Raw genomic sequence first — 19,507 nt, 5'->3', positions numbered from 1 at the left:
CTGAAGGAACATCATGAAAAGAGGAAAAATAGTGAAAAACTGCAAGGAAAAGTGGTAGAATTGAAAGACATAGCATAGTCTGGAAAATCAGTATGCAAAGGGATCTTTCCAGCATCTTTGAGACTAAATGAAAGAAAGAAGCTGATAGCATGAACTTTTCTAGACTTGTGCCTCCTTCTTTAGATGTGTTTGGCGGAAAGCCCAGGGACAGACCTATACAGCCAGCTGTGTGAGGATGTCCATAGGAATGAAAAACTTTAAGGGTATGGAAATGAGATAACAAGTGATGAACTGGCCAAAAAAAGCTCCCATGAGGCCCATGGTTTTCTGTCATAACAGACACAACTTGTCACCCCCATCGAGTTTTGCATTGCTATTCATTCCCACACACAGACTGATATACTAGTATATCCTTGGGCTTTTCCACTCCAACAGATGCATCTGAGGAAGTAGGCATGAACACACATGCTACTCTTTTGGTTACTCTCAAAGGTGCTGCAAGATTCCTTACAAAAAAACAAAAAGTACTATCCCATAGCCAATTTATTAAAACATAGCAAGCATAGCATCTCAAGCCTCGGGGTAAGAGAAATCTAAAGTTGTCCTTTGCTTATTTGAAAGAGCAATGGCAACACCCAATAAAATCAAAAGGAGTCACCGCTGCCCCTAGACTCACCCAATAAGAATACCCCAAAACTCTCAGCCATTGCTCTCATGCACAAGAAATTGCTACACACAATGCGAACATCAAACTTTACTTGGTCAGGAAGGCCTCTCAATATCTTATGTGTACAGCCTCACATAAAATAGTTGTTTGTGGGTTTTTCGGGGTCTGTATCCATGTTCGAGAAGAGTTTATTCCTGACGTTTCGCCAGCGTCTGCGGCTGGCATCTTCAGAGAATGGCCTTTGACTTCACACATCACACAAAAAGATAAGGGAAACAAATGTACTACCAACAAGCAAATAAAAGCAACAACTTAGTTCCCAATTGCAGACCCCACCCGCTTGAAGGCGTTTTATAGGCTGATTCTACAGATGGAAGCAAAAGAGAAGAGGCTTGGATAACACAATAGGAACCAGGTGTTGATTCCTCACTGCTTAAATCCTGTGGAAGGAAAACTAGACAAGAGCAGGGGTTTCACTGCCACTTACCTTCTGTCAACCGTGCCTTTCCACCAGTGGGCTGGCATAGCACAGTTGAGCAGCCAACACACAAAACCACTGTCTGAGCATGACTGAACACAGTTGTGATTTTGTAGCAATCTGGGAAGCAGAAGAGAACGATCAAATCAAGCATTTTTCATAGTTTAAAACAGACAAAACACTGCTTTCTTCTCCCCAAATCTGGCAGTTTTCAGACATGTTTAGACTTGCAAATGGTGGCCAAAGGGCCAGGGCATCACTGCTACTCCTCTCCTCCTTTCAAAGATTTCTGCTTCAAGAGCTTTATGTGGACTAGATACAGTACCCAGCTGGCACCTAACTAACATCTATGAGAGAAGAGCGGTTTAACTTTTTAACCCCAACTTTCTAAAGCTACACTGTACTCTATTGTAAACTAAAGTTTGAAGTCACTCATGCTTAACTTTAATGTCATTCAAGTGGTAGCAGTTAAAACATCAAAAAGGTAGTTCCTTAAATGGAAAAGACAGGGCCTAATGAGAAGCTTAAAGACTGGGTTTATTGAAATGAAAGCAACCCATTTTCCAGGTAATTCCAGTCATAACCCATCTGCTACCTGCCCAAGATGAAAAGGCTGACTCTCCTTTCATAACCTCCCCATATCAGCTGAGGAGGAGGTTAAGTGCCAAAGCCACCACCGCCCTCCAACCAGGCCTTCTGCAAAGCAAAGTTCATGGATCAATGCAGAATAACAGACCCGAGACCGACTCTGATGTTATGCAATCTAACCCCTTTTCCCAATTAAATGAGGACACAGCCCAACCAGGGTTTAAAATGAGGCCCTCTCATTTTCCCTGCACAACATCCAACCACAACTCGTCTCTACCTGGACACTTCACGTCCATGAAGTAAGAGTTGGGACTCTGGACCAGGCGCTTCTTCTTATGCTTCCGCTTCTCCTCCTCAGGGGAGGGATGTAAGAGGTCCTTTGCCAGCTGCAGAGGGAAGGAAAAGGGATGCATCAACCAGGGAACAACCAAGGCACACCACAACCCACAACTTATCCTCAAGTGTATTGCCAGCACATATTAAGGGGCAGTTCAGCTAGAAAGTGTGGCCCTTTTCAAGGGAGCGCTGGGCTAAAAGGATCATCCCTTCAATTGCATCCCAAAACCCCTATTTTCCCCATTAAGCCATATGTGTGCCATAGTGGTTTGAGTGTTGGGCTACTCTGGAGACCAGGGTTTGGCAGCCATGGAAACCCATTGAGGAACCTTAGGCAAGTCACACTCTCTCAGCCTCAGGAGAAGGCAATGGCAAACCTTGAAGGCATGCAACCACCACCTCAGTCTTTGTAACACACAAAGTCATTTTGTTTCCCTCCTACTTTTCACTCCCAACAAAGTTACACCAGAAGAGCCACCAAAGCAAAAGCTCAACTTCCCTTGCTAACAGAACTATAACACACAACCATCAGCTGATGCAAGTTACTTTCTTGAAACCGTATCCCAGTATCCACACTGACTGGAAGTTATGGGAGGTGTTGTCTCCCAAAGGGATTACCTAACCTAAGCAAATTAACACCAACAAAGGCTAGCCTCAGTAAAGCAGTGGCCCCCAAACTCTGCTCTTTAAGGGGTTTTGGACTTCAGCTCCCAGAATCCCTGGCTACTGGCCAAAAGGGGCTGAGGCTTCTGGGAGCTGGAGTCCAAAATCTCTTAAAGGGCACAGCTTGGGGACCTCTGAACTAAAGAGTTGTATCTACAAGACTGCCACTCCTCCAAGTTATCACTATAAGCAAAGCTGCCAACTTCATTCTTTCAGCTAATATTAATAATAATAACAACAGAATGTAAAGCTATAGAGATATTTTAGTGCCTTTGAGACCAAGCGCATCTGGGGAAGTAGATTTTAGCCTAGAATCATAGAATCCCACAAGGGCCATCCAGTCCAAATTCATTCTGCCATGCAGGAAATCACAATCAAAGCATCCCCAACAGATGGCCATCCAGCCTCTGTTTGAAGACCTCCAAGGAGGGAGACTCCACTAAACTCCGAGGGAACGTCTTTCACTGTCAAACAGCTTTTACTGAAAGGAAGTTCCTTCTAATGTTGAACTAGAATCTCTGTACCTTTAGCTTGCATCCATGGTTCCGGGTCCTGTTCTCTGGAGCAGCAGAAAACACGCTTGTTCCCTCCTCAGTATGACATCCCTTCGAATGTTTAAACAGGGCTATCATATCACCTCTTAGCCTTTTCTTCTCCAGGCTAAATATCCCCCGTTCCCTAAGTCATTCCTTGGCTGGAGGATTTGGGGATTACAGAAGATATAAAGTTCATTTCCAAGTTTTGAAGGAAGTTCTGAAAGTTTGGGAATGAAGGGCCTGAACAGACAGGCCAAAATAAAGCTGCTTTTGGGTCATTTTGGAGGTATGCTGTTTAGATTATGCATGCGTCCTAAGAGGCCGGAAGCCACGCCAAAGCTGCACTCAAATCCTTAGGACTGGCTGGAGCATGAGTTTGGTGCAGCTTCTGACCCCTGAATGGGGTTGGACTGGGTAGCCCTTGGAGTCTCTTCAAACTCTATGATTCTGTGAAAGAGCAGGGCCTGAAGGAGCAGACGCATGGGGTGGGGACCCCTCTGAAGATTTGGGTAGGGTTACCTCAATCCCCTCCCCTAACACTATCACCTTCCACACTTTCAGCCCTCCCTTCCCATCTTGTGTGTCACAATTCATGTCTACCCAGTCCTTCCATCACCCTTGCCAGTCCCCCTGGCATTCAATGGAGTGGGGAGACATAGTTAAGATAAAACTGTTAGACGTCTGGGAAAGGGCATGGACCTCAGAGTCTGTTTCAGCATCAGGATTGATCCAAGATACATTGCTATCCCAGGATAAAAATGACCTACTCCCCTATTTTATGTACAGAAATCTTGACTGCAGCAGGGGTGGGCTGCTTGTTGCCCTCCAGAGGTTGTTGGACTGCAGCACCCATCATCCATTGCCTTTTGGTTAGCTTTTATGGGGGAAAGAGAGCAAGCATGTCAAGCATTTTGTATACAGGTGTACTTCACTTAATAAAGTACATGTGCTCCTGGCCATGAGTTCTTCAAGAGAAAATTGGCTACTGGAGGCAGAAATAACATAGAAAGAATAAGGATAGGTTCATACACTGCAAAAAGGAAGAGCAGTTCAACATGTTTCGACACACTTTTTATTTAGTGTGCACAAGTGAAATGAAACAACTAGACTGGATGGCCATCTGTCAGAGAGGCTTTGATTGAGAGTTCCTGCATGGCAGAATGGGGTTGGATTGGATGGCCCTTGGGGGCATCTTTGGTGCAATTCCAGAAGCTGCACCAAAGCTGCACTCCAGTGCTTAGGACTGGAGTGTGGCTTTGGCGCGACCTCCGGACTCTTAGGACCCATGCATCATTTAAATAGTACACCTCCAAAGAGTCCCGAAGCAGCTTTATTTTGGCAGTCTGTAACAGGCCTATGATTCTAAGATGGTGTATATGTGGCTCTTTCCCCCATATTTATCTTTACAGTAACCCTATGAAATCGCCTAGGCTGGCAGTGAGAGTGACTGGCCTGAGGTCATCCAGTGAATTTCATGGGATTCAAACCTGGATTTTCCAAGCCATGATCTGACACTCTGACCATAATACCAGGCTGGCTCTTAACAGAGTCTATGTGGAAGATAGGCAGCTACTATTGCATGCCTCTCCAGATGTGGTTGTATTGCAGTTCTCATTATCTTTTGCCCCTGCCTCTGCTAGCTAAAGCTGATGGGAGCTGCAGACCAGTAACATTTGGGGAGACGCACCTTCCCCTCCCGAGGACTCAATTGGTGGTTGAATCTTGCTTAACCACAACTCATGGGTACATGTCCACTGTGTACCTGTGGAGAGCACACTAGCTGAAGAGGTGTCAGGGTATGTTCACAACTCTGTCCTGCATCTAACTCTGTCCTGCATCTATCTCCTTGCATCTGCTGCCTGATGCAGATGGCTCACTCTGCCTAATGGTCGAGTTGAGCATATTTATCTTACTGATTAAAACTTGGCCATTTTCAATTAATGAAACCAGGGCAAAACTAACTGGTAGGAACAGACACCTTCCAAAAAAGAAAAGGGTAGGACTACAGCTCTTAGCCATTTTTAACACTGTGTGGCCCTAGAGATGTTCTTGAATTACAACCTCCATCATCTCACACTGTTTGGCTCTGCTGATGGGATTTGATGCCCACAATAACTGCCCTGCAGTGACATACATGTACATGACTCCAACCCACTTGTCCCACGGAGCCTCAATAACACATGAATTGAAATGCACTTCAAACACTCCCTAATATATTTGGGAAGTTTAACCTTTTGGTGAAAAATCAAACCCACCCAGTCTCAATATACACTGTGAAGGAAATGGTAGCTAGAGCATGTCCTTTCCATGCAGAAGGTTTCCTGGTTTGTCCCCAGAGTTTCCAGATAGGGCTTGGAAGAATGAAAGTGTAGTGGAGACTCCTTCCCAGGAGGTCTTTAAACAGAGGATGCTTTGATTGTGAGTTCCTGCATGGCAGAGTGGTGTTGGACTGAATAGCCCTTGCGGTCTCTTCCAACTCTATGATTCTATGAAAGAAAGAAATATTGGTCATTATTTCATGTGCAGATGATGAATATGGTAATTTGGGGCCCTATCTAGAATTGCCTGGATCAAGCAATGAGGACAGCATGGGTTGCAGTCTGCTCTAAAAAGGCTGCCAGACGTTGATCATAGACTCATGATGAACCAATAAATGCCTAGAGAAGTGGTTTTTCTGGGAACCACTAGGTTCTCCAGCACTTTCTTTTCCTCTAAACCCAACTTTTGCACTTTGAACTCAGTTTGCAGCAACTGAAGCCAGCTGAGGACAAAGCGGGAAGGCAGGAAGAAGAGGGAGAAACCGGGACATTGCAAAAGCAGCTGCAAAACTGGGTGGCAGAGGATCAGCCAGGAGTATCCTTGTCATATATGCTACCTAGTTCTTTCACCCTCCCACACGCTTCTTAATGGCTTTTATACATTACTGTGGTTGGAATTAAACATGGCACATAAGGGTTAATGTCCCAGATGGGTTGTGCCGTGTCCAAATGTGCCATCTTGTCCACCTCCCCTTCCTTTCTTCTCATCGCTGGGTGACTTATTTAAAAATGTAACCATCAACACAGCTGCGGTTTCCTCTTTGTGTTGCAAGACACACTGAGGAATTTAAAGAAGAGAACGCCCCTGCCTTTGCTTTGAAAACCCAGGTGCTGAATTGGGGCATTTCTCCCTTCTTTGCATAAGGTTATCCCAACCCAGCGCACTTTTTCACAACCATCGATTCCCCCAGAAGCACCGCGCTCTTTCCTTCCCCCCCTTTTTGGCTCCTTTTCATCTCTTCATCTATCATTAGCCATTCTCCATATACTCCGGAGGATAAGGAACATGAAGAAATCCTCATCAAACCCAGAGGTTTCCCTAAGCTATAAATATTCAGTCATTTCCGCAACCGCTTTTAAAAGAAGAGTTCATCATGGACTTTACTATAAAATTGCAAAATATATTTGCTGCTCTCTAGGTACTCTGCCAATATGATTTTGGTTCTTCCGCAGGCTTTTAAATCTATTGTCTGAGCGCATCTTGCTTTTAAAAAAAACCACGTTGTACATTAATTAAACAATTGTTTTGGTACAGATGCCAATCTGTTCAGCGTTTAAGGATATTGCTGTGCATCCTGTCTCACTCAAGGATTTAATTCAACCACCCTTTTGAGTTTGGAAGGGAGAATCCGGCAAAGCGTTCATCCATCAAGTCACGAAACTAAAGACTTAATTCAGGGAGTTTTGCTTCAGGGCTTGTCAAACGTTGAAAGGTAAATTAATTCCCAGGGTGCATCCCTCGCTCTTTGGTACCGGGAGCGAAAACAGCTGCCTCGGAGCAAGCTTTCCGCACAAGAACCTCGTCTCAAAAGGCACATGCAAAAGAGGATCTGGATCGATGCCATTGCTGCTCAATTGGCCTCCAATGCACAGTTACCTGGGAGCAAGCTCCATGTCTGAATGAATAAGGCATTCCTAAACCAAGGTTTTTAAATAGCATCTGATAGGCTCTCCATCTTCGTAGGTCTTTAAACAGAGGTTGGATATGGGCATCTTTCAGGAGTGCTTTTGTTGTGGATTCCTGCATGGCTGGAGCAGATGTGGGTCTTTCTAAGTTTCTATGAATCTGTGAAATAGATTGCTGTGGTTCATCTTTTTCAAAACCGGAATCATTGCCACTTCTGGAGGTTTCCAAGTTGGAGTGTATATGCTTGTGTGTGTGCATACAACCCCCAGAGGGTCACTGGAGGCCAAATAAATGACCCCTGCTGGACCCTGTTTGGTTGCCTGCCCCTGTCCTAAAGGTCTTTGGCGTGTCTGTGCAACAAGCCACCCCGAAATATGCGCGCATATTGACCATGGCACAGAAACCATGGACTGCCAAGAGGCAAATGAGCAAACCAGGCCTGAGCTCTCCCTAGAAGCCGCAATGACTAGTCAGAAGCTCCTTCTCCTGAAGGTCAGTGAGATCATTGGAGCTTGGATGGATCGATTTGGATTAGCCCTGGTTTGATTCAGTCGGCCGGCCTCCTGCCCCCCCCCTTTCTCTCTCCCTCGTACCATTCGAAATAGGCAGAGGACATATGGTCTGAGTAAACGGGAGGCATTAACACAACGTCTAATTTTAACCTTGAGCCTACGCTTGCAGATGCTGTCTTCAGGCTGAGCGACTGGGAAACTGGATTGGGCCTTCTGATCCAATAAGCCACTCAGCTGCACAAAAACAGAGGAAAGAATGGCACTTAATCTGTTTAAAAATCTGGGGGAACCTTTATTTCTCTTGGGATTTTTGGGACCTGGCTAAGTTCAGCATCCATTCAGTAAAGGGCCAAGCAAGGCCTTAAGGATCCCAAAGCATTTCTGAGGCCTTAAGGATCCCAAAGCACTGGCTGCTTTCTGATCTTTTCCTGCCAGCAAAGACCCCTTTGTCTGAGGCTAGGAAGGGGCTTCTTTTGGAAAGGACTGGTTCTGCAAGGTCACTGCATAGAAGGCAGGCAGTTTTTCTGAGGGATGGTTTTCAGTCCTTGGAGATAGAGGCTGGCTTGTGTTGCAAAGCAGTGATTTAACAGCAGCAAATCTCTCTGAAGTCAGATGGGAAACAGAGAGGAAAGGGAGAGAGCCAATGTACAACCGGAAGCAGAAAGAAGGAATGGTATGCCTGTCTCATGACTGCTGCTTTCGGAGTGTAACAACTAGAGAACACACTATTCGTTTGGACGGAGATTCTGTTATCTTGGCCCAACGCTCTCAGACATTCAGTTCATCATCTCTTGCGTGTGGCGTAGATGTTCGTTCTTCTGGCCTTGCCTGGTCAATGAGGCAGAACCTTATTTTTCATCCCCAAAACTTCAAGCATAGACAGACGAAGAATCAAGCAAGAGCTCTGCTTCCCAGTATGGCTGTGATTTCATCAGTGTTGGCGAGGGAGCCATGCATGCCCTCCAACATTTTGCGGGTGGAAACCAGGGCACCTGTGGCCAAGCGACATTCAAGGGTGGCCAGGATGGCAATAAAAGGCAAGCTATAGGAGAGGCTGCAGCAGTTTGCCTTTGGCTCAATCAAATGGGAAGGGCAAGACTCCTCTCCATCTGTAACTGAGGTCATGGAATGTAAACTTCTTTGGCACTTGGATCTGAGTTATTTTAAAGGGAGCTGAAAAAGCAGACTGAAGTGGAATCAGAACGATCCCTGCCAAACATGGGACCTTTGGGTGTGAACCATTTATCCTTTCCCTTCCAGGTCATTTGGAGTTGAGAATGCCAACGCACAACGTCAATGGAAGTGTGCTAGCGAAGGTACTTTGTTGTGTCCCTTGGTTTACAGGACCCACAGAAACAAGATGGCATCAGTGAAGATACTTTTGGGCATCTCCTTCTTCTGGCTAGAGGAATGTGACAATGGGGAAATAGTCAGGAAGCACCACCAACCCAATGGCTTTCCCTAAAATGATGGAGGCCCTGCCATATCTAGGGAACTGAGTTTGTTTAGTGTAGCAGCTGAGAAAGTGTTGCTTGTCTTTAGAAGGCTGGGTGGTGTTGGCTAGCAGCAGAGGTTGGCCTGAGAAAGGACTTTGGGTCTTTTCAGATAGCTTTCTCATTCTGTGAAACCCTATCCTTGAAGTGAGGAGATCCACTTTGATAGACTCTCTAAAGTGCCACACAGTGATTCCCAACTTTGATCTTCCAAGTGTTTTTGACTTTGGCTCTCAGAATCCCAAACCATTGGCCAAGATGGCAAGAAGCTTCTGGTTGCTGAAGTCCAAAGCCTCAGGAAGACCAGATTTTGGGGATCGCCGCCATACAGGTTGGCACTCCATCCCTTGCATGGGCAATTCTTGTACAGTATTTGTACAAAGAGGACTTTTCAAAGGGTTTTAGGTCTTCTTGTGAATCACATAGTTAAGCATGCAGTGTCAATAAAGCATTTTTACCACAGGTGAAAAGTGGGGCATCCTTTTGTCATCCTAATTTTCTGTTGGAAGCAATGTTCCTTTAAGAAGGGTATAAAAATACTTTGGCTGGATGGCTGAGAGCGTTAAGTCACAGCCCTTGAAAGGATGCAAAGGCTTGCAATAGGAACTGTAGTCATGTTAAGTAGTACCAAGTGACAACCCTTAGTTTATATCTTCCATATAAATGCACTAAGACCCCAATGCATGTGTGGCTTGGAGAGGAGTGGAAAGGCTGGTGTGTGAACACAGCAGAAGTAAGTCGACGAGAGTCAAGAGGAGGGTTTGTAAGTGTCTTGTATGTGTTTCAACTACTGGAAGGAAAGCGCCTCCAAGGACTTGGAAAAAGTCCACTGTTTCTGTGAGTTATTCAAGTGCAGTCAATGCATTGCCAAATACTGGCAACTGAAAACACTCTGCTACTGCTAGCTACTGTTGAAGATAACCACTGCAGACAGTGCTGAAGTTTGGCGTCCTGGAGTTTAATTTTTGCAACAGGACAGAAGAAAACCAACATTTTCCTATCTGGGATCCTTCCCCATCTCTTCCCGCTGCCACTGGCTCTGAAGGTCCTTTGCTGTGTTTTGCACATAGAGATCTTGCAGCACCTTTGAGACTAAATGAGAGAAAGGAATTGGCAGCATGAGCTTTCCTAGACTTCAGATGTGTTTGTGTTCCTTTATTCTAAAATAACCAATTGAGGGCTTGCGTTGTGGGAGGTGTGTGGGTCCCTCATGAAACCTGCATGCCCCGAACTCTGTCACTTCCTAAAAGAGTAGTAGGAAAAGAGGAACATTGCAAAAGGTGAGGGACATGGGACACTCAGGGGGTCATTGGACTCTTAAGCATTGACTGTCTTCCCCAGGAGAGCAGCCAGAACATGAGGAACATGGCCAGCAAAGACTACCAACTGGATTTTTAGAAGTGACTGTCAAAAGGCAAACTTGGGGGCAAAATATCGATTGTGATTAACCCTGGAGAGCCCCCACCCCCACAAAAAAAATAGGCTCTGTCTTTAGCAAGTAGGGGTGGCTGGTTGGGTCAAACGGTAGTGCAGGCATCCTGAGAATGTGAAGCACATCCTGCAGAAAGCCAGGGCTCTTCTTTGTGTTTCAGAGGAGGCCACTCTTGAGAGAGGCACTGGAGAATTTGCCTCCCTTGCCTTTTCAAGTGTGACATTAGTTAAAAGAGCTCAGCCCAGGAAGGCAGCTGCTGCCTGCTGCTGTGTTGCCTTTCCAGAACCGGGAACAAGCCTGAGCGCCTCTTCTGTTTGGGAAGGGAGCCTAAAAACCCCCGCGTTGACTGCGGATTCCATGCCGAGGCTGCCCCCTTGTGTCCTCCATCCTCATGCTTCCCTTTGAGTTTGCTCAGAGGCACAGCTTTGGTGCAAAGAACGGCATGGAGATGTTTAATGGTGGTTATGCGCCCTCAGGTTGATGCCAACCTGTGGCCACACTCTCTTAGGTTTGCCCTTGCCTTCCTTTTAGGCTGAGAGTGTGTGACTCACTTGCCCAAGGGCACCCCTGTGAGCTTCAGGGCCAAGCTGGGAACACAGGGCTAAATAATAAAACAGCAGCACTCAAGGACTTTGAATAAGGAAGGCATCTTTATTATCTTTTTTCCTTTTTAAATATATTAATCATAGTAACTCTCCCACAGCCAAAGTGAGTCTGCATTTCACAAAAATACATGCAACTGTGAAGTCCTTTGAGATAGTTTACATCGTAAGTAGAGAAGAGGAATTATTCCCCTCTAAGGACTGAAATGGCTTCTCACAGTGCAGACAGCCAACCCACTTTTGCTCTTGAAAAACAATTGTGTGTTGTCTCAACAACCTGTTTTGGTCAAAAGCAGCAAACAGACAGACACAGTGTCCAAAGTGACCACAATGAGATGTGAAGTTTTTGCCCTCCTTCAAAAGTATTGCTTATGCCTGGAGTTTAACATTTGGAGCTGAGGTTCCTCCTTTCCTGTTAGAAGATGAAATGGGTCCAAACTGGAATAAGACAAAAACATCACTGCCTATCAGTCATGGTCACTTAAGTTCTTCTCGGAAAGAAAAGGCTGAGTAGTGTAAAATCTTACTTTCTTAGCTTAAAACGTCTAAATATCCCTCCCATGACTACGGTGTGTTTGTATGGAGCACTGTTTGGAAAAATATAATTGATCAGAAATAGGCTTTCTTGGATCTGCTGTTAAAACAAACTTCCAAGCAGAGCGTATCATGAGCACAGCTTTGGAAACGGTTGAGGTTGCAAAATTAATAAGTGACTAATGACTCTGGTTGAATAATGCTATGGCCGGATTTAAAAATTATTATGACTATTAAACAAAGCCGTAAGGTGTTTCTAGACAAGGGACGCTCCAAACACCGTTGCTTTTAAGTAACCTATGTGCTGCAGCACTGCAGGGGCCTCTAACTCTGAGAGGTGGAAGTGTCGGGCGGATTTGTGGTGTTGCTTTGGGACTGCTGCGCCACTTGCTGCTGCAAGAGATGGGCGAAGGAGGTGAGTTCATTGAGGAGTTCGTGCATGTAGTTGAGCTTCTCGTCTTTCGACATCTGGTTGGAGGGGTCTGAGATGTGGTCCACCATTTCAGACAACTTCTCCTGCGTCTTTAGGGCCGTCAGCGTCAGGCGTATCGTTCGGATGGAGATTTTCTTGGGCTCCTCTCTTTTCTGTAGATACCGCCCTCTTGGCTCGTTCTCTCTGCCTTCCTCTTTCCTGGCTCTTAGCTGGCTGTTCAGAAAGGCCGCGTCCCAATTTTGATCCCTGGCGCGAAAGCGGGAGATGCTCCTCTTCCGCCTTTGCGGCGCCGCTCTCTGGGCAGTGGTCCTCTGGGGAACGTAAGAAGACAAACTGTAGGAGGAATCGTAACTGTAGTAGGGTTTGGAAGACAGAACGTGCGACTTCACCTTGTATGTCGCTCTTTTCCCTCGTTCCCTCAGCATCTCTTCGTTCTCATAGGCGGCGGCCATTCTCTCTGAATTACTTCTATCCCAGTCGGTTTTTCTTCCTCTGTTTGCTCTGAAATGTCTCAAGGTGGCTTGTTGTTCTTCGGATCCCTCCTCGTCACCAAAATAGGAGCTTCTTGCGCATCGGTGTTTCTCCCCCTGGATCTTGCTTTCTCCATTCTGCAAACCCACTGGCATACATGCGTGGCGCTTACTATGTTTCCTGGAAGCGGGGCCCTGTCTGTATACGGGAGGCAGCCTTGCCTTTCTCTTGGCAAACCTGGCCCTTCTTGTCTTGAAAGGAGTTTCTTTGGTTTTGGAAAGCGCCCAACGCTTCATTTTCTGAAAAAGACCAAAACAGGGTAAGACACGGTCAAGTGGGGAGTAGGGGAATGAACTGGGGTACATATAGCTCAGGTAAGCCCTGTGCCTCCTAAATCTCCACCTTGTTGGCCGCCTTGAGTCCTTATACTGGAAGGAAGGCGGACAAAGAAGGCTAAATGTCTCAGCGAACTACAGTTCCCAGGATTCCTTAACATTGAGCCAGGACAGTTAAAGCAGTCTCAACTTGGGTTATTTCTCTAATGTGTTTTAGACATCTGTTTCTTATTTTGTGTATGAGAAGAGCCTGGAATTCCCAGGTGGATAACTAGAAAACTGTTCAGGTGAATGAACAACGTAATTTTCATTCCCATACCGTAAGAGATCATGTATTCTCCTTTTATAACTAGAGTTTACCTTCCATGCGAAGTGCGCCTGAGGTGGTGTTTTTGTGGGATGCATGCCGCTCAGGATCCTTGACATCAGTTGGTTAGATTCCTCCAGAGCCTTGGGGAGATAGGGCCCCAGCTGCCCCTCTGCAGAAAGAAGACAGAGTTCATATCAAAGACGCATCTCACTCCAAGTTCGTCTTCTAAAAGCAATGGCTTGGAATCACCTCCATTTCTGGTTTTCTCCCACGACAACTTGGTGTTTAGCTTGCATTTTAACCAACAAGCGAACTAAAAATGGCTGAATTCAACGCCTGAGAGAAGTGGTTCCTAAACCTTGGTTCTCCAGGTGTTTTGGACTTCAAGTCCCACAATTCCTGATCTTTGGGAGCTGAGGTCCAAAATCCCTGGAGGGCCAGAGTTTGGGAACTATTGGCTCAGCCTTAGAGCATCCTCACAATCCATCTCAGAAGAACTCAGCCTGCCTATCCCCAGCTCCTTACTCAAACAGCAACACAACCCCAGGCAGCTCTTCCTCTGACAGCGTCCCAGCGTTGCCTTGGACACAACTAGCCCTGAGGGTGACCACTTCCGGTCAGGTCTTTGCATACCTCCTTCCTTTGGCCTTATTTTAATATCAGGCGGAGGTTGTCGCTCCTCCACAGACTCAGCCTCAGGCCACTCCAGTCCTTCAAGCGTAGCCTGGAAAAGCAACACCCAAAAAAAGAGACTTGTAAAGTAGCGCAGAGTTGAAAGAGACTTATACTTTCTGCTTCGTAAGGAAAATGCACAGTCAAGCCATAAAAAAGAAAGCCCTGTATTTTACTATGGAGAGGAAATTCCTGACAACTTGTTATCATGAACAGCTTTGGGATTTCTCTAATAGAGCAGACTATAAGGAAACATTTTAAGGTTACTAATACCAGCAGGAAAGGTCTTTACCTGATCTCTTACTCCATTGCCTAAGGAGAGAAAGAACAAAAGCAGCGTTATTTAGCATCACAAGAGAACCAACTGCACCTTTCTTATCAAGGTTGGAAACAGACTATACACTGATTTATAAGGATGACCAAAAGACATTTTAAAATCTGAACCAGCCTTCTTACTGGTACCTTGTATTATTTGAATTGCATTCTAGTGAGCAGTCTATGGCAGCCTCTCTCTGAACAAATCTTGCCATGAAAACCCCTTAGGGTTGCTATAGGCCAGAAGTTACTTCCAAGGTGCACAACAATCCATTTTTAAGCAATATCTCCATTCAAATACATCAATATGTTTTTGATATGCGCATTCTGTTACCAAAACAAATTTGCAGAGGAGGGACGGAGTTGAGCCAAAGTTAAGCACTGTGATTGCAAGAGAAATTAAGTGTCTTTAAGTGTGTCTCGCTGAGATCCTGGGACTTTGGTGTGCTTCAGCTTTGGCTGGATTGCGTCTCCATGGTTGATTTCTCCTTTGCCCCTTGGAAATGCCCTTCTTCCACAATGCAACCCTATGCATCCCTATGGGAACGTCACTGAATTCGCTTGCTGTGCATTGGCTGCAGTCTTAAATATCCCTCTAAAGAAGAAAGGAGCCAGCTTTATATTAATGCAATAAAAGAAGTGGGACTGCATTCTTTGTAGTCCTCTCCCAAGTCAACATTTACATTTACTGTATCTATTTAAAATGTTTTCATACAAGTAAACACCTCCAGGAATTTATTATGTGAACTGTTACTTTTGTCTCCAACCCATTTCCCTTTCCTTTCCTTTCCTTTCCATCTTGCTTTGTCCACACTTGCACTTGTTTGGAAAAAGCTTAACATCTCTACATAGTTTCTATTTTCTGCAGTAAGTCTTGTTACCTGGGGTGCATCCGCGCTGCAGAAATGATGCAGTTTGACACCACTTTAAAATCAATCCTGGGATTTATTGTTTGCTGAGCCACCAGTAAGCTTTGCAAAACTGCAAATCCCAGGATTTCATGGGATGGGACTACAGCATTTAAAGCTTATTGTCAAACGGCATTGTTTCTACAGCGTAGATGCAACCCTGTTTTCTTTATCTTCCTGGAGCCTTGATCTTTCATTGCTGCCACCTTTTCTACCCAAGCTAAGATTTGTTCCCCCCTTTTCTTTTTCCATCTAACCTATCTGTCCCTCAAACACAATTTTGCTCCAGATCTGGCTCGGCTTATCTGTCAAATTCCCCTTTTCTTCGTTGTCTCAGCGTTCAGATCTGTCTGCCGCAGATAGCTTTGACTCCTAATCTATTAGTCCCAGGAAACAAGGAGGAATCTCTCCCACACATTCCCTTCTGTTCTGGTTAGCAACTCTAAGCAACAGAATGGAAGGCTCAAAGGGAGCCACATGGACCGTCGTCGTTATGCACTTTCCAGTCCTTTCTGACCCATTGCAATCCTAAAGCGAACCCATTGCGGGATTTTGTTGGGATTCTTTTTGACTTTCTGAGGCTGAGAGTATGTGACTTGCGCAAGGTCACCCAGCGGGTTTCCATGAGTCAAACCGCATACAGTGTATTGCGTCCATAAGGGTTGCATAGTAAATAATGTGCATCTGCACTGTGGAAATAATACCACATGACACCAGTTTGTCATGGCTCCATCCTATAAAATCCTGGGATTTGTAGGCAGAGAGAAAGCTGAAGACCTTGCAAAAAAATAAATGCAACTCCCAAGATTTTGTAGGATGGAGTTGCAGCACTTAAAGTGGTGTCAAACCGCATTATTTCTATACCATAGACACATGGCGAGTGGCAGCAAGTGGCTTCCATGACAGGGATGTCGGTGAATCTTCTCTGGGTTCTGTCCCAGGCTTTAAAGAAGCACCGAACTCTAGTTCCTAAACTGGTTTGGTGCCTTTTGAATTCACACTACAATCTGGAGCAGATTCGTCGAAGCCAAAAGCTTTCATGGCCGGCATCCAGAGGTTTTTTGTGGGGTTTTCAGCCATGTTCTAGATTCATTGTCGCCGCTGAAATGGAAGCCGCTGTCGCCACTCAGGATATTTGTATTGCAAATCAATACAGATTTGTATGGCAAATCAGCCCCAATGTATATCCAGTTCAACATGGGAGCTTTGGGGTCTTCTCTTCTTGATCATCTTGATTGATAAGCAGGACATAAATCTTAATAATAGACTATTTCTTCCATTAACAACACTGGGTTCCAGGAGGAAAGGTGTTCTTTGGAGCCATTGAAAAGATCCTTAGCCGAAATGGAAAAGGAAAAAAGATTAACCAGGAGGAAAAATTGGTTATATAACATCATCATTTATCAAAGGAATTAATGCCAATCCTAAATGGCTTTCCATTCTGGAAGAAATTGCTGTTACATTACACAAAAATGAGACAGCAAAAATAAAAATAAGAGTAGAAAACACAGCTGCCATTTTTGGGATCTTTACCAATCCCTTGTGGCAAAAGTTTTGCAAATTTGACAATCTGGCCTAAAAATGGCGCACTTTCGTTTTTTATTCCCAATTATGGATTATTGATACACAGCCTAAAAAGAATTACAGTCTTACCTGCAATGAGGTAAAAGGAAGGCGCAAACACAAAGACCCCAAATAAGACTAATAGTGTATTTCTAGAGGTCCTTGAGGCCATAATGTCAAAGGAATCTAGCATTTTAAAAGTATATCTCTCCTTTTAATTCGCTTCTCCAGTAAAAACCATTCTGATCTTATTAAAACTGTCACTTTCATGTCCCTGAGCTGCCATTAAGGAGGATATATTTCAGTCAGGATTTAAACCTTGACAGAGGACAATAAAGATCTGAAGTGAGGGGGAATTATGTCCTCTGTGTATATATATATTTACTTAAAATGAGGCTAAACCATCCATTTTCATGTCCTCCCTGCTATTTTTAAAAGCAGGATAGTGACTATTTCCGTGTTCCTCTATTGTTATTTTTAAAAAAGCTGAGGTAAATAATGTTCTTAGAGGGGCTTGTAATGCCACTAAAGGCCTTTTTTATCCCTCAGTTCTTTCAACGTCGCCCATTAAAGGCGAACAAACGCCTCAGCTGAGGTAAAAAAAGAGAACGTTTTTGTTTTGAAAATTCGACGGTTGGAAAAGCGCGGGAAAAAAACAACAACGGGGAAAACTCGCGCCTTTTCAAAAACTCCCCCTCCCCTCCGCGAAATCACTCAACGGGCTTTTTTCGCCCCGCCCACAAGCAGCGAGCGTTCTGATTGGCCGAGGGGCGGGGAAAAGAGGAAACTGCGACAAACGACAGCCAATCAGCGTCGCCGCGGCTCCCTGCTGTTCTCCTATGGGAAACCCCTTTCCCCCTCTCCACCCGCTTTTTTCCTCCCTCAGCTTTTCGCTCTCTCTCTCTCTCAGAGGTCTTAATGGCTGCCTCATCGCTTCCGGTTTCCTCAGTAGACGCCATTTTGAAAGGGCGGAATGCTCCCTATAGGAGTAAATGGCTAAAGAGGCCATCTTTTTAAGCCTCTCCTTTTATTAGTGTTTAATAACAAAAGAGCCCCGTCAAAACAAGTTCCAGTGCAGTCCCCTAAATACATAAAGATACATAAAGACTCTTTTAAATATATATTTTTCTTTCAAAATTACCAGTAAACAGGGAAAACAAAACAAGGAAAACAAACAAAAGCTGCTGATCTGGTATTAAGACCAACAGCCTGTGAAGAAACCCAAATCTTCCTCTCACAATATTATATCAATATTACATTAATGGAATTTTTTTAATGTTTAAGTGAATCCAGGCTTAAGATAGCCTTCACTATAATAGTAAAACTATTATTTAAGAAAGGAAAGGAGAATTATTTTATTTCTGTTACAGATAACTGATAAAAATAGATAAGAAAGGTAATATCTCTGGAGTTAACAAGTGGTTGTATTTTTTAACTGTAGGATTAGAATGTTATTTTGATGTCTATGTATGATTGGAACAGTATGAATGTATATATATATATATAGAGAGAGAGATAGTCTTTTTCTTGTTCCCCAGAACTACATTCATCTCATTTTCCTTCAGTTCCCCAAATTGCTAGCATTGGCAGCGACTTAAAACTTCAGTTCAGCTTTTAGAAAGACAGTTTAGGCAGTGTTTTGTTGGACTAGGACTCCAGGAGACCAGGGTTTGAAACTGTGTTCGGCCATGGAGTAACACTCTCTCAGCCTAAAATGGAAGGCAGTGGCAAAAAAAGCCCCAATGAGAAATGATGCCAGGAAAACCCTATGATAGGTTTGCCTTAAGAGTTGCCACAAGTCAGAAAAAGGCACACAATAACCACGCAACTCAGAGAATGAAAACACAACAAATACTGTACAAGAATTCAAAGTGTTCAAAATTTGGAGAGTGAAGGAAAAATTTCCTTGGAGGACACCATTCTTATTTCAAGGGTCTCATGCCTTCTTCCTCCCTCATTGCTTCCCATATTAGAAGACGAAGTCATTATAATTAGTTTTTATTTTATTTTATTGTGCTTGTTGCGTGCCTTTGAGTCATTCCCGATTTAGGATGAACCTATCCAGGGGTTTGCTTGGCAAGGTTTGCTCAGAGCAGGTTTGCCATTGCCTTCCTCTGAGGCTGAGAAAGTGTGACTTGCTCAAGGTTTCATGGGTGGAAACATATTCCAGCTTTCTTGGATGCTTTCAAAGTGCCCTGGTTTCAATTTCCTCTGTCCACTTTTCCTCCTTCATCCTCATTTTACGTAATTTGTTGCAAACTGAGTTTCAGGTATTAAAAAACGCAGTTTCCTTTCCACTCAGTTAAACACGGGACATTTGCAAAACCTGCCCAGTTTTAATTCCTATGTATGTAAGTCTAATAACAAAGATTTTAAGTCCCTAACAGTTGTTATTAGCAAAATCAAAGTCTGTTTCTTCTGCTTAAAACTTACAAAACGCAGCTTTCAAAATGATTAATTTGAGCAATAAGACAACCTCAAATCCTATTTGAGAATACAGGGGAGTTGGGCATACATTTCTGAAAACTTTGTGTAGTGTTTTGCCGCTAAATAACTACAAAATACGTTTTGAGATTCGTAGGTCAGGCGCCCAAGTCTAGGAATATAGCTTCTAACTACGATTGCATCCCCAGATCTCAAATAAATAACTTTATGTTTTTGGAAAGGAGAAAGAAAACTATAGATCCCCCACTTCCACAATAAAAAATCACCCA

General features: G+C 44.3%; 1 protein-coding gene across 1 annotated transcript; it reads right to left on the bottom strand.

Annotated features, from left to right (window-relative positions):
- Positions 1-11,278: 11,278 nt before the first annotated feature.
- Positions 11,279-17,497, bottom strand: LOC121915095. Its single transcript, XM_042438948.1, has 5 exons — positions 16,884-17,497; positions 14,300-14,319; positions 13,969-14,059; positions 13,386-13,504; positions 11,279-12,989 (listed from the first exon to the last, which is right to left on the bottom strand). The coding sequence occupies exons 1-5, from the start codon at positions 16,984-16,986 to the stop codon at positions 12,111-12,113; spliced, it is 1,212 nt and encodes a 403-aa protein (XP_042294882.1). The 5' UTR covers positions 16,987-17,497; the 3' UTR covers positions 11,279-12,110.
- Between the last annotated feature and the right edge of the window lie 2,010 nt (positions 17,498-19,507).

Source organism: Sceloporus undulatus, chromosome 9, assembly GCF_019175285.1.
Source record: "Sceloporus undulatus isolate JIND9_A2432 ecotype Alabama chromosome 9, SceUnd_v1.1, whole genome shotgun sequence".
NCBI lineage: Eukaryota > Metazoa > Chordata > Lepidosauria > Squamata > Phrynosomatidae > Sceloporus > Sceloporus undulatus.
The sequence above is the reverse complement of the archived record's forward strand: the minus strand, read 5'-3'. Positions and strand labels throughout refer to the sequence as shown.